The 13,005-nt window shown below is 43.2% G+C and overlaps 1 protein-coding gene and 1 long non-coding RNA gene across 4 annotated transcripts in view; one reads left to right on the forward strand and one right to left on the reverse strand.

Moving 5' to 3' along the window:
- The window catches only part of LOC118774597 (protocadherin-10-like), a 7,638-nt gene extending 127 nt beyond the window's left edge, over positions 1 to 7,511 (forward strand). Inside the window, exons 1-5 of one of the 3 annotated variants that reach the window (XM_036523960.1) lie at positions 1 to 2,474; positions 5,181 to 5,242; positions 5,327 to 5,452; positions 6,369 to 6,373; positions 6,694 to 7,511. The exon at positions 1 to 2,474 is cut by the window's left edge and continues 127 nt beyond it. In XM_036523960.1, the coding sequence (XP_036379853.1) occupies positions 1 to 2,474; positions 5,181 to 5,242; positions 5,327 to 5,452; positions 6,369 to 6,373; positions 6,694 to 6,971 (2,945 nt within the window). In that variant the 3' untranslated portion in view covers positions 6,972 to 7,511. The remainder of the gene's footprint in view (positions 2,475 to 5,180; positions 5,243 to 5,326; positions 5,453 to 6,368; positions 6,374 to 6,693) is intronic. The other 2 variants (XM_036523961.1, XM_036523959.1) reach the window with 2 other exon arrangements.
- A 2,897-nt stretch (positions 7,512 to 10,408) lies between these two features.
- LOC118774254 lies at positions 10,409 to 12,769 on the reverse strand. Its single transcript, XR_005004817.1, has 3 exons — positions 12,694 to 12,769; positions 11,312 to 11,453; positions 10,409 to 10,638 (listed from the first exon to the last, which is right to left on the reverse strand). It is a non-coding gene; the product is annotated as an uncharacterized LOC118774254 (long non-coding RNA).
- Positions 12,770 to 13,005: the final 236 nt, after the last annotated feature.

The following is a 13,005-nucleotide window of genomic DNA, read 5'->3' on the forward strand; positions in this document are numbered from 1 at the left end:
TTGTGGTTTTGCTTCTGTGCGCGTGTGCTCTGCATTCAGTTTCCGCACAGATACGATACTCGATTCCGGAAGAATTGGAGCACGGGGCTTTTGTTAGCAACATAGCGGAGGATCTTGGGTTCGACGTGTCTAAACTCTCTGCACGCAGATTTCGGATAGTTTCAGGCGCCAGGAAGCAGTATTTGGACGTCAGTTTAGAGAATGGTATTTTATTTGTCAACGAAGAGATTGATCGCGAGGAGCTCTGCGAGCAAAGTTCTGCATGTTTTTTGCATTTGCAGGTCGTCATTGAAAACCCTTTAGAACTATACAGGGTGGAGGTAGAGATTTTGGATGTGAACGACAATTCTCCCACTTTGCCTTGGACTGAATTTAACCTGGATATATCCGAGTCGGCAGCGCCCGGGTCCCGTTTCCCGCTCGAGAGCGCACAGGATCTGGACGTGGGCACAAACTCTCTTCGCACGTACTTGCTGAGTGTGAACGAGCACTTTGTCCTCGACATCCAGACGCGCAGCGACGGCAGCAAGTTTGCGGAGCTGGTGCTCGAGACTCCGCTGGACAGAGAGCAGCAGAAGACGCACCAAATGGTGCTGACAGCGGTGGACGGGGGCACGCCGGAGAGGTCCGGGACCGCGCAGATCACCGTCACCGTGCTGGATGCAAATGACAATGCGCCTGTTTTCGATCAGACTTTTTATCGCGTGAGGCTGGTGGAGAACGCACCCAGAGGCTCTCTAGTGATTAAACTCAACGCCTCGGATTTGGATGAAGGCTCAAACGGGGAAATAACCTACTCCTTCAGCGGACACGCGCCTCTGAAAGTGCGGCAGCTGTTTAGCGTGGACCCCTACACGGGCGAAATTAGAGTAAAAGGCGTCGTGGATTACGAAAAAGCCAGAATGCATGAGATATATGTGCAAGCAAAGGACAAAGGTCCATCGGCTGTCGCTGTACACTGTAAAGTACTCATCAATGTTTTAGATGTGAATGACAACCTTCCAGAGGTGATCCTAACCTCGGTGTCTACGCCCGTTCAGGAGGACGCTCCTCCGGGGACCGTGATCGCAGTCATAAGTGTAATGGATCTGGATTCCAGGGAAAATGGGAACGTGGACTGCACGATTCCCAATAATATACCATTTCAGCTCCACTCCTCGTTTACCAATTATTATACTTTGGTCACGAGCGAGTTTCTAGACAGAGAAACAGTGTCCGAGTATAACATTACCCTCACCGCGAGGGACCTCGGCACACCGCCTCTGTCCACTAGAAAAACAATTGTAGTTCAAGTGTCTGACGTTAACGACAATACTCCTCGCTTCGCAAAGCCATCGTACACTGTCTATGTGACTGAAAATAATGCCCCTGGCGCTTCCATTTGCTCGGTGACTGCCTTCGACCCCGATTCCAATCAGAACGCGTATCTGTCCTACTCTATTCTGGAGGACCAAATTCAGGGCATGCCGGTGTCCACTTACGTCTCCATCAACTCAGACAACGGCAACATCTACGCGCTGCGCTCTTTCGACTATGAGCAACTGAGAAACTTTCAGATTCGTGTCCGGGCTCAAGACGCTGGCTTCCCGCCTCTGAGCAGCAACGTAACCGTTACTGTCTTTGTTTTGGACCAGAACGACAACGCGCCGGTCATCGTCTCTCCTGTACCCCAAAACGACACTGTGGCCACGGAGGTGGTACCTCGGTTGGTTGACGCTGGTTACCTTGTTGCGAAAATCACCGCTATTGACGCTGACGCAGGACAAAACTCGCGACTCTCCTACCAGGTTCTCCAGGCAACAGACTCGACTTTGTTTAGCGTTGCCCTTTATACGGGCGAAATCAGGACAATACGTCGATTGGTGGATAAAGACGCCACGAGGCAAAGGCTGGTCATTTTAGTCAAGGACAACGGTCAGCCGCCCCTTTCGGCCACTGTTTCCATCATCTTATCAGTAGTTGACAGCGTGCCAGAATCGCTGTCCGATTTCGGCGACCTTACCCGAAGCCCCCAGTCTCCCTCCGATCTCCCTTTGTATTTAATCGTGTCTCTGAGCGCTATTTCATTCATATTTCTGGTGGCTATAATTGTCCTGGCTGCTGTAAAAGGATACAGGGACAAACACTCTATCAGGGGATATAACCTCTCCCTCAGCGCTTGCTGCGGGTTTCGCGCCGAGGCTTCCACGGAGGTCTTTAAAAAATCCAACCTAAACCTGCAGGTATCCACTGGAGCTAAAATGCCCACGAGCTGCGCAGAGGGGCATAGCAACAGCGCTCTGTCCCAAGCCTACTGTTACAAAATGTGTTTCGCCCCGGATTCAGCAAAGAGTGACTTCATGTTTATTAAGCCATGTAGCCCGACCACAGCACCGCCCAAAAACAACACGAAGGGTGTGGAGCACCTGGCGCCAGCTTGGAGCGCGCAAAACCGGGGCCAGGCAGTGAACAACGGAGCAACGACTCCGTGTGAGGTAAAAGCGAGGGCAAACACGCAGACCAGTCCCCTGGGCTGTAAAGTGTTACAGTGCAGCATTTTAACAGTTTTAAATGCTGTCTGATTCCTTGAGGATGCAGTTGTGAATGGATAAACCGGGTGGTCATATTGATGTCAGTCTTCAGAGACGCACTTTGTTCATTCTGGCTCTTTCAGGCAGTTGTTTTCCTGTATTACACTTGTCTATTTCATATCTACAATAAGCGCTATCGTTTTTCGCGGTTATCAAATCCTATGACATGCAATCCTATGACATACACATTTCATAGCATCTTAAATTGAACAAAATGTTTGTATAAAGCATGTGTATTTTCCTTTTGGTATAGGCTTGTTAATCGTCAGTGTTTAATTGTGTGTGTATTCAAACACATATTTATTGGTAAATATTTAAAGGGAATACGTGCAGAGTGTTCAGGTAAACTCAGGGACTCGATAAAGGCAAGTTCATACAGAGTCCGGACGAAACAGCGTGTAGTTGCCCATTTACTTTCACGATGTAATCTTTTCCCATATCCAGAAATTCATATTCGAAGTTGATGCTATTAATATGGACGTGTGTATGTGTGTGCGCGCGCGGGCGCGTGTGCATTTAAGTGTAAGATGAAATGTCTGTGTGCCTGCGGTAGCTAAAACACTATCTAAAAGCGTGCAAATTACAATTCACTACAAGACATCATACCCATAGCCGTTTTGATCGTGAAGTGTTGGTCTTATGAGAGCAAGACGTGGACCAGAACTCTGCTTTAGCAGTGCGCCTTGGCAATCATGCCTCACAAGAGACCTTCTTATTTGACAGTTGTAGTTTAAGTCCACTAGATGGAGCCATCGTCCCGCAGATGACGCCCTTTTCTGTCGCAAGCACTCGGCTATCAGAAGATGGAATATTAGTGTGTGTATATTATACAGTGTGCTTGAGTCAGTTATGGAGCCTCAAAGATAGAGCAGCTTACCATTATACATTTTCACTGTCTTTAAGATCAAATGCCGTCCCTCAATGTGACTTGCTGTTTGTTGACCTCGTCAGAAACACCAGCTACATGGTATTAAATATAATTACACAATGCTGAATAAAGAGACAATGTTATTATTACGGTTCATTTATGTTTATTCCTAATTTATGTTTGAGGTAAATACGAACTAAAAATTATAGGACCAGCAGGTCATCACGTCCTCCAGGCTATAAATAATTTAATTCAATAGAAGTGTCCATACGACGTATTCAGGAATGAATAATATGTTTAGGTTAAAGTTGCAATAAATAACTTTAAAGTGACATTTAGCAGCATACCTTTATGGCAATATTTAAACTGTTGGTTTCAATTAATATTTAGAATTAAATCAGTGTGCAACAAGAGTCTCTGTTCTAATTAATCTTAAAATAGCAAGTTTGAAGGTATTCAAAGGAAATCACTGAAGGCAACAACGCGGCCGCTCCGTGAGTTTTAATCCTCCTCCTTAATTACAGCGCGTGTGTGACGGTGATAAAGCCCGAACACATGCTGTCAACAGCAACACGAGATGCGCTCGGCAGCAAGGCGGGAATAAACAAGCGCACAGTATAGCCCCAATAAAGGAAGCTGCCGCGAGACGAGCGGAGTGACACCCGCGTCCAATTTCAAATTATTTTAATATCCTGTTTCTGAGCGGATTCCTTTGAAGATTAGTATCACGTCTTGTTTCATCCCGGGTGTTTTGATTACTTTTACGTGTCTTCTGTAATGCATTTCCATGCTAATTCTGTAATACGCTTACATAGCGTTCCCCGTGATAACTGCTGTAATTAATAGAAGTACTGCAATTAATAAAGCGTGGAATCTATATTATGGGACTCATTCCTGGAAAAAAATGCATCTGGGTCGTTTCTGGTCCCCAGTTGCACCAGCCAAGAACAGACAGTCCACGCGACGTCAACGCTGAGACAATCAGCAATCATCCTGTGCACCACAGGGCGGCAGTCTGCTCACACACAATCCATGTGCTCATGGACAGCAGAGACACGTCGCTGTTGTTTCTGTGTTAATCGGACTCGCACGCGATACCTTTGTAAATATAAAAGTAGGTAACAGACAATCCTACTTGTAAAAGTAGCTATTACACCTTTATGTTAACCCTCTGAAAATAGATGTATTCACTGGAAGCAACCTCCATGGATTGCTGTGTCACTTGCATGCAGGGCCGGTGCTATGGGGGTGCATCACACCCCCAGACGGACCTCAGCGCACCTCCAGTTGTCTCCTTATATCCCGATGTCTACATAGTGCTTATGACTTTTTGTGCACCCCCGTGGATTGCAATTGCATCGCCTCTGCATTTTCTCCTGGTGCCGGGCCTGCTTGCATGGTGTCATTAAACCAGTTTCCTTCCTTTTCACTCATGTTTAGATTCCTTTTGTAGTTCTCTGTTATATTTGCACTACATACACATGGCCTAGCATAGTTATTGAGTCTGATGTGATTTTAAAGATTGTGGCTGAAAATGTCATTGTCCTTGCCATGAAAGTCAATCCTGATCCACTCAAACACCTGCTCAACCCCTCCTACTATGTTATTTATAAAACTTCTCTATGTTTAAAAGCCCTGTCTGAATACCGTTTATTATCTGTCCTTTTCAAAATCAGGTACAGTGTTGGAGTCAATATTCAGCATGGTTTTTCTAACTGTTTGTGCTCTCCTCTGCCTACTAGTTGAAGCTGCCGAACACTGACCGGGCTTTGCTGAAGAACCAGCAGACCTGCACGATCAGGAGGTGAGCAGCTGAGCAGAGACGGCCCTTCGGCTTGAAGCCATTTTATTCTGTCACAAAGGCACTGACTCTGCCTCTCTCCAACAGCTACAGCTCCATCCACGAGGAGGGGACCCTGCCACGCCCAGGCCCGCGAAAGGCACCAGACAGAGACAGCGCCGCCTCTCCCGCGGGCAGCCAGTACTGGACCTGGGGGAGCCACATCCGCGGTGAGTGAGATTCAGCCCTCTCCCCCTCAACAGCCCATGTCCACTGAAAGCTACCTTTGAGAGATGTGTTTTCAAATGACTTTTAAAATGGGCTGCTGTCTGTGCCTGTCTAGTCTGCAGAGGCAGGCTATTCCACTGTCGGGGAGTATAAAAGCAACATGCTGTTTCACCATTTCTCTGTGATTAACTTTTAGATTAACTTTTGGAAAGAGAGAGGTTTAGCCTCTGATGATCTGAGGGCCTGTCTGGGCTGACATGTTTTAGAGGGTCAGCAATGTAGTTAGGGGTAAAGCCATTAAAGGCTTTAAAAAACAAGTGTAAGAATTTCAAAATCAACTCTGAAAGAAACAGGCAGCCAGCACAGACGTACTAGTACTGGACTAATATGAACCCTCTTCCTGTTATTGTTAAGTAGTCTTACAGTAGCATTTTGAACTGTAATCTTTCAGTGCTTTCCTGTGGAAGTCCAGAAAAAAAGTGCATTTCCATAATCCGTCCTGCTTGAAAAAAATGCACATATTTATTTTCAGCATGAGACTGTGAAGAAGGGGCTCTAACTCTAGTTATGTTCCTAAAGTGGAAAAATACCTTTTTTTGTAATATTTCTTATATAGGACTGGAAATATTCTTTCAGTCAGTGGCAGGAAGTGACATACTGCACTTCCGGTATACAACACTCTCTCTCTCTCTTCTATGCCCCTCTCTGTCTGTTTCTGTCTATTTGTCGCTGTCTTTTTCTCTCTGTCTCTGTCTTTCTTTCTCTGCCTGTCTGTCTCCCTCCTCCTTCAGAAGAGTCCTCCCAGTAGATCTTGTATATCAGGGTCTTGAAAGGTCACTGGGCTGCCCTGGGAAAATGGCATCATTTACATTACAACTGTTATTTAAGGTAGAAGATGAAGCTTGTTGGAAGTTTTACTGAGGAAGAGTAATGCTGGAAATTTTCACACCAAGGTTAAACTGGATGGTATCATGGTGTGAGGTGCACATAGGTGCACAAATTATATGAATAACCAAGCAAACACTTTCCCTGGGGTTTATTGCCTTACAGAATGACTGTAGGTGCATTTCAATGAAGTTTATTGTTGATTCAGCTCAGAGCAATGCTCCTCTGCAGATAAACAGCCATGAACATACTTAACAATGGGCATTTTCCAGCTTTAATGTAGAACGTAGACAAAGTTGGCTTTTCTAACTGAGACAGATGGAATTTCCAACTCATACTTTTGTCATTTTATTGGAAAACAGATTACAAGATGTCACCCCCTGCATCTGGCGTTCCAAACTGCTCGTGGACCCCCAGATACGCCCCACCTCCGCAGCGCTGCATCGACCCGCCGCCTGACTACCAGCACAACGTCTACATTCCCGGCAGCCCCAGCGGCTGCGGCGCCGCCTGGCGCACGCTCCGGGACCGGCAGGACACCAGGGACTCCTTCTCAACCTTCGGGAAGAAGAGGCGCTTCGCGTCCAGCTACGAGCCCAGGGACAACGCTGTGATCAACAACGAGCTTTTTGCCAAGTGAAGTAATGGTGACGCAGAGGGCTGTCCTCACAACATGTATCGCCGAGCAGCGTCTCCTTTCACTGTCACACGGAGAGTCCCGACTGAGGATGTCTGAAAATATGTACATTTATGAGAATCATCCAGGCCTGGGTCCAAACGTGTCCATATTCTTCTCCTTTTTTTGGTGGAGGGTCTCCCTGCCCTGACACTGCGACTGTAGGCGCCGCATAGAGCTGTCAATAACTTGCCCGCTAGTGTGCTGTCAGTGTGTGTTTACAACAGTATCTGTGGAGTCCTGTAGTACACTGTGAGTGCACATTTCTGTGGTCATTATTCACATGGTGATGATTATTGTCACAATCAGAACAGAACAAGCTTGTATTAATCCACACATCTGAGTTCAGTGTAACCAGCCCTCTGAGACGGGAGGCAGGGCAGTCCAGCCTGACTGTCTAACCCTGGAGACATGGGAGTTTTCATCAAGTAGACAGAGGGGCTGTGCCCAACGCCATGCTCCCAATGCCACTGCCTTAGCAGACTGAGAGTGCTGTGCATGAACGCTGACACCCATGCAAACTGTGCTTCAATGCGGGAGTTTTCATCTGTGGCATGCTATTGGTCTACCTGCACTGAAGCCAGTGTACTGTCTGATATCTCACTGTATTAAAGTCATTTCTGAAATATTACACCTGTAAATTTGTCTTTAATAGCAGTCCTTGTTGTTTATTATTAGATTATGTGGACATACTCAATCCTTTGTTTCTCCTTTCTGAATATTAAATATCAAATAGAAGTTACCCCTGTAAGTTCCGGAATTTATGGTTCCATATCAACACCCCCCTCCCCCCCGGTTAAACCTACTTGCAAGTAGGAAGTTTGTTCATTACCACTGAAATGTATTCTTATAAAGAGACAGTGCTAAAGTGAAGATTCAGATACCTGAATGTGCTTTGTTAACAGTTTCGAGACATTTCATATACATTACTCGGATACTTTACACACAGATACAGCATGTAAAGCACTTACATTTTGCTTTTTTAGTTATTAGTTGCCTTGCAATATTCACAATTTCTTTCCATTGTTGACACAAATCTGTTATTAAATCTTTTCATTGAAAAGAACTTGTAGGTGTTACATACCATAATTTTCTACAATCTGCTGACAGGTTTAAGATTCTATAATGCAGCACTGCTGGGCTTCGTCATAGGAGCGAAAAGTGAGGCCTTCCTGGAGGATCCTGGGAAGCACACTAGGTTAGAGTACAGCTGGTCCTGGTGGATGCAGTGCATGTTTCAAAATACTGAGTCCTTCATCTATCAGTTGAATTGACTGGTGAACTGGTGACATAGTCACTTGATGCTTTGGCAGGAGAAAGTAGGCAGCAATGACCCATGATCAAACCATGTTTGATTTGTGAAGAGGAAAATAAAAAACAGGGGAGCCCTGTACTATTACCAGTGTTGGGAAGGTTACTTTTGAAATGTAATAGGTTACAGATTACTAGTTACCCTGTTAAAAACGTAATAAGTTATGTAAGTATTTTAATTACTTCATCAAAGTAATGTAACTTACTACATTTAATTACTTTTTGATTAATTTTATAACAAATGTTTTAAACTGGGCAATAAAGCTGAAAAGTCCTAAAAACATAAATTTAAACCAGGCAGTGTAAACTTCACAACAGTACTCAACACTGATTACTGTCAAACATTTATTAAAAGTTCTTCAATAACTTGAATTAAGATTGGAATGTTTTGATTTTTTAAAGCACTACCAGCAAAACAAATCACAAGTATGTACATCACAAACAACAATCTCTGACTGCAGTAAGGGAAAAATGTAACCATAACCTCAAACCAAGTCTACATTGAGGTCAACTCCATGCTGAGTGGTGATAGAATTATCAATAGGGCTGGTTAGCCTGCTGTTCACAATTTTTTGACACTGGTTTCTGAATGACCCTTTTTCAATACCTCTTTTTTATTTGCAGAAAATTCTGAGGTCATATACAGATTTAAAATAAACAAAAATCTTTACATAGCTTCTAAAATATTTATTTCAACAAAAAGAACATTATTAGGTCTCACATAGGCTACCTACATCAGTAATCAAGGAGGACTAACGTTAGCAAAGATTTTCTGTCAAAGAATTCTTAAATGGAAGTTCAGCTGTTCAAAAGGCATCTGTTAGCTAGCTAGCAATTGATTTGTCATGAATGGAGATTAAACATAAATGTGTAACCTACTGGACGGGTACCAAGCAAAATATAGAGCTAAATTACGTCTTGAACACACATAAATAACATGGTTGGGCGAGAGGTACTTTATTTTATGTGACTGATTACGGTTACATTAACGTAGGCTACCTGTACATGTTGCCTCAGGTTTGACATCGAGCATTTCGATGTTGACAGCATTTTTACCACTGCTAAACAAGCTTTACACTGTATAGTAATGTTAGAGCTCTTTTCTGATTTCAGGAGGAAATACTGCTGAATTTCCAGCACTGAAAGGCGTTCTTGTCCGACGACATGGCCACCCGCCTTGGCGGTTGGCTGGTCGCAGGCATGGCAGACTCAGGTTGCTTAGAGCAATGCGCATTGATTTGATTGGCAGACGAGAGACGGTGGAAAATCAACTAAGAGAACCAATCAAAGACAATGCTCTAAATTTGAGCGCATACTGCCAAATGAATGGAGCCTGTCTAGACGTAGAGAAAGCTCCTTGTAAGCCATCCTACTCTTGATGGTGTTACACTCATTTGTCCCAACGGCTTTGCTGACCCGCGTTGTCTGGAAATATGCCAAAAGGAGGTATCCCTGCACGGCGACGCAAAGCAAGATGCAAAACAACAGAATGAATGCTAAATTCTACATATACGCTTTTTACCGAAAAGAATATATTCGGATATAACCCCTTTTGTAATCACCAACATTTTGATTAGTAACTGTAATTTAATTACATATTTTTTCTCAGTAACTGTAACATATTACAACTACATTTATTTCGTAATTTAGTTATGTAACATCATTACATGTAACTAGTTACTCCCCAACACTGACTATTACATACTGCAAGACACTACACTTGCAATTTGCATCATTGCATAAGATACCATACTTACAATTTGTACCAATATACTGTAAGATTGATATTTTAGTTACGATTTGTGCTTACGATTTGTGCTATAACATACTGTAAGATACTTACAAATTTGTACCAATACATAGCCTACTATAAGATACCATAGTTACAATTTGGGTTACAGCATACTGTAAGATACCATACAATTTGTACCATTATATACTGCAAAGTACAGTTACGAAGTTACGAAAAGGACAAAAAAAAAACTAAAAGAAAAATCATTTAAAAATATATATCAGCCCTCTAACAGCCAGCAAAGATAAACTGTAAGAGCAAATCCACTTTGCCTATTTGGTAGATGACAGGGCTGGGCTAAGATGGACAGACATTAATCTGCAACAAGAGTTATGAGTTATTTAAAGATGAATCAGAGGACAGCAGGAACAGGGTCTAGTGTGGAGGGTCCAGTGTAGCGCAGAGCAAGGTCCAGGGTAGAGCAGTGTCTTTGTGCTACTCAGAGGATGAGTTTACTTGCTTGGATCCAGAGTAAAGTAAGTGGCTGATGTGAATATAGGATTTTGACAGCATCCAACAGAAGGCAGTCTGTTGAAGAAAAATAAATGGAGTGAGCAGAGAGGTTGCAAGTGATTGATGTGATTGATTGCAAAAATGGGACCACTGTGCATCTTGATAATTCTGCCCATACCAGGGTGTATTGAGTTAATTACAAATGTTGTTACTCTCAGTCAACACAGTGGACTAAGTTGTACTGGGTGTAGAACCAACAACAGATAACAAAAAAAAAATGCTAACTGCACACTGAAAAAGTATATCAGTCCGACCCATAGAAGAATATATTTATTAATGCTCATATATTGACAACAAAAGTGCAAAAACAAAAAGTAAATTTTTTAGTCTCATTCAGACCTTCATCAATGCTGAAAATGATCTATGCTTTATATATATATGCCACAAGGTAATAAAAACAAGACATTTTGAAAGAGTGTGTAGACTTTCTAGATCCACTAGATATATAGATAAATATATACATATAAATGAAAAGCTATTAAATCAGATTTTTTTCTACTTTTATTTACACATGATAACCCACAACATCAAAGACACAATATGACATGTTTCTGAATATTAACTTAAAATAGAAAAACTAAAATCCCTTGGTTGCATAACATTACAGACCCTTTATAATGGGAGTTGTAATTGTGCTCAGGTCTAACCATTCACCATCCAAATCATGCCCTAAGACAATCAACTTCACCTGTGTCCAGCTGAAGTAATTCTGATTAGTTCAGGATAAAATCTGCTGCTCCTGTAGGTTTTCTCAGCAGGTTTCCAGGTTCTCAGTAGATATTCAGCATCATACTGTGGGTTGCTGCTTCTCTTCAGCAGGGATAGGAGCTCTGGTGAGGATGGAGGGGAAATGAATAGTGCATAAAAACCCTATATGCAGCCAAATCCACAGTGGAATGGCTGAAAAAAAGGCAGACCAATGTCCTGGAGTGGCCCAGTCAGAAAATTGAAAATCTTTGGACTGACCTGAAAAGAGCTGTTCACTTTTTCATTTAGATGTTGTTGGTTAAAAAGTCTGGATGTCTATGTCTTGATTTCAGCCTTTAAGACACCAAGAACGAGAAATTTGAAATGGGTGTCTAGAGTTTCTAGGTCCATATGAGAAAACCTGTCCAAATATAAGACATGGCCAAACTTTGAGCCCTCGATCCTCAAACCCAAAACACGTCTTGCGCCTTTGTACACACAGTGTCGCTGTTCCCTTATAAATCACACTGTACTATAACTCAGAGGAGGCCATGACAGTTCGCCACTGTGTGGGGTGTGCTACAGTCTCCATGCGGACAGCTCGCTTCCTTTCATAAATATTCTTTTTCTTCGGCCCTGCCCGTGCACTTTCTTGTGGATATAAAACGTTCTGGAACGAGGGATTATTAGGATTTATTTTACTGCTTAGAAATACATGTTTGCAGTCTCAATGGCGTGCCATTTCACTGTGCAGCTCTGGAGAGGGTTCATCTTGGTTGTCTTTGTATTTTGTGAGCTGTGGAGCATCGCTTTGTCCGTGACTCGCTACTCTATCCCCGAGGAAATGGCGGAAGGCTCAGTAGTAGCGAATTTAGCTACAGATCTGGGATTTGATGTCAGCGGCCTGGCCCAACGTGAGGTAAAGCTAGATATCATTCATGCTAAGAAATACCTAGAGATTAACAAAAGGACTGGGGAGCTGTATGTCTTAGAGAAGATAGACAGGGAATATTTGTGTACGATGAAAACACTGGAGTTTTATGTTCCATGTTTGCTTAAACTTGATGTGATACTTGAAAGCCCTTTACGCATCTTTCACATTGAATTAGAAATCACAGATATCAATGACAATGCTCCACATTTTCGGAGGGATAGAATGGAATTGGATATTTCGGAGTCGGCATCACCCGGAGAAAGATTCTCTTTGACTAATGCAGTGGACCCTGATGTGCGGACGAACTCCATTAAAACATATTATCTGAGTGAAAGCGAACATTTCACTATCGAGATTCAGAAGGGAAGCGCGGGGTCTAAATATGTAGAGCTGGTTTTGAAAAAAGCTCTGGACCGAGAGGAGCAGGCTGTGCATAATCTAATACTCACCGCTGTAGATGGCGGAGTCCCCGCGCGATCCGGCACCGCTAGCATCATTGTGCGCGTGCTGGATACCAATGACAACGCCCCTCAGTTTGATCGGGAGGTTTATTATGTTAATATAACGGAAAACTCTCCGACAGGAACAGTGGTATTGAAACTAAACGCTACTGATTTAGACGAGGGTTCAAATGGAGAGATTGAATACTCGTTTACTCTGTACACATCCGAGAAGACACAGGAGATGTTTTCTCTGAATTTTAATACAGGAGAAATAAGAGTGAAAGATGTCATTGATTTTGAAGAAACAAAAATGTTTGA

The sequence above is a fragment of the Megalops cyprinoides genome, chromosome 3 (assembly GCF_013368585.1).
Source record: "Megalops cyprinoides isolate fMegCyp1 chromosome 3, fMegCyp1.pri, whole genome shotgun sequence".
NCBI classification, from domain to species: domain Eukaryota; kingdom Metazoa; phylum Chordata; class Actinopteri; order Elopiformes; family Megalopidae; genus Megalops; species Megalops cyprinoides.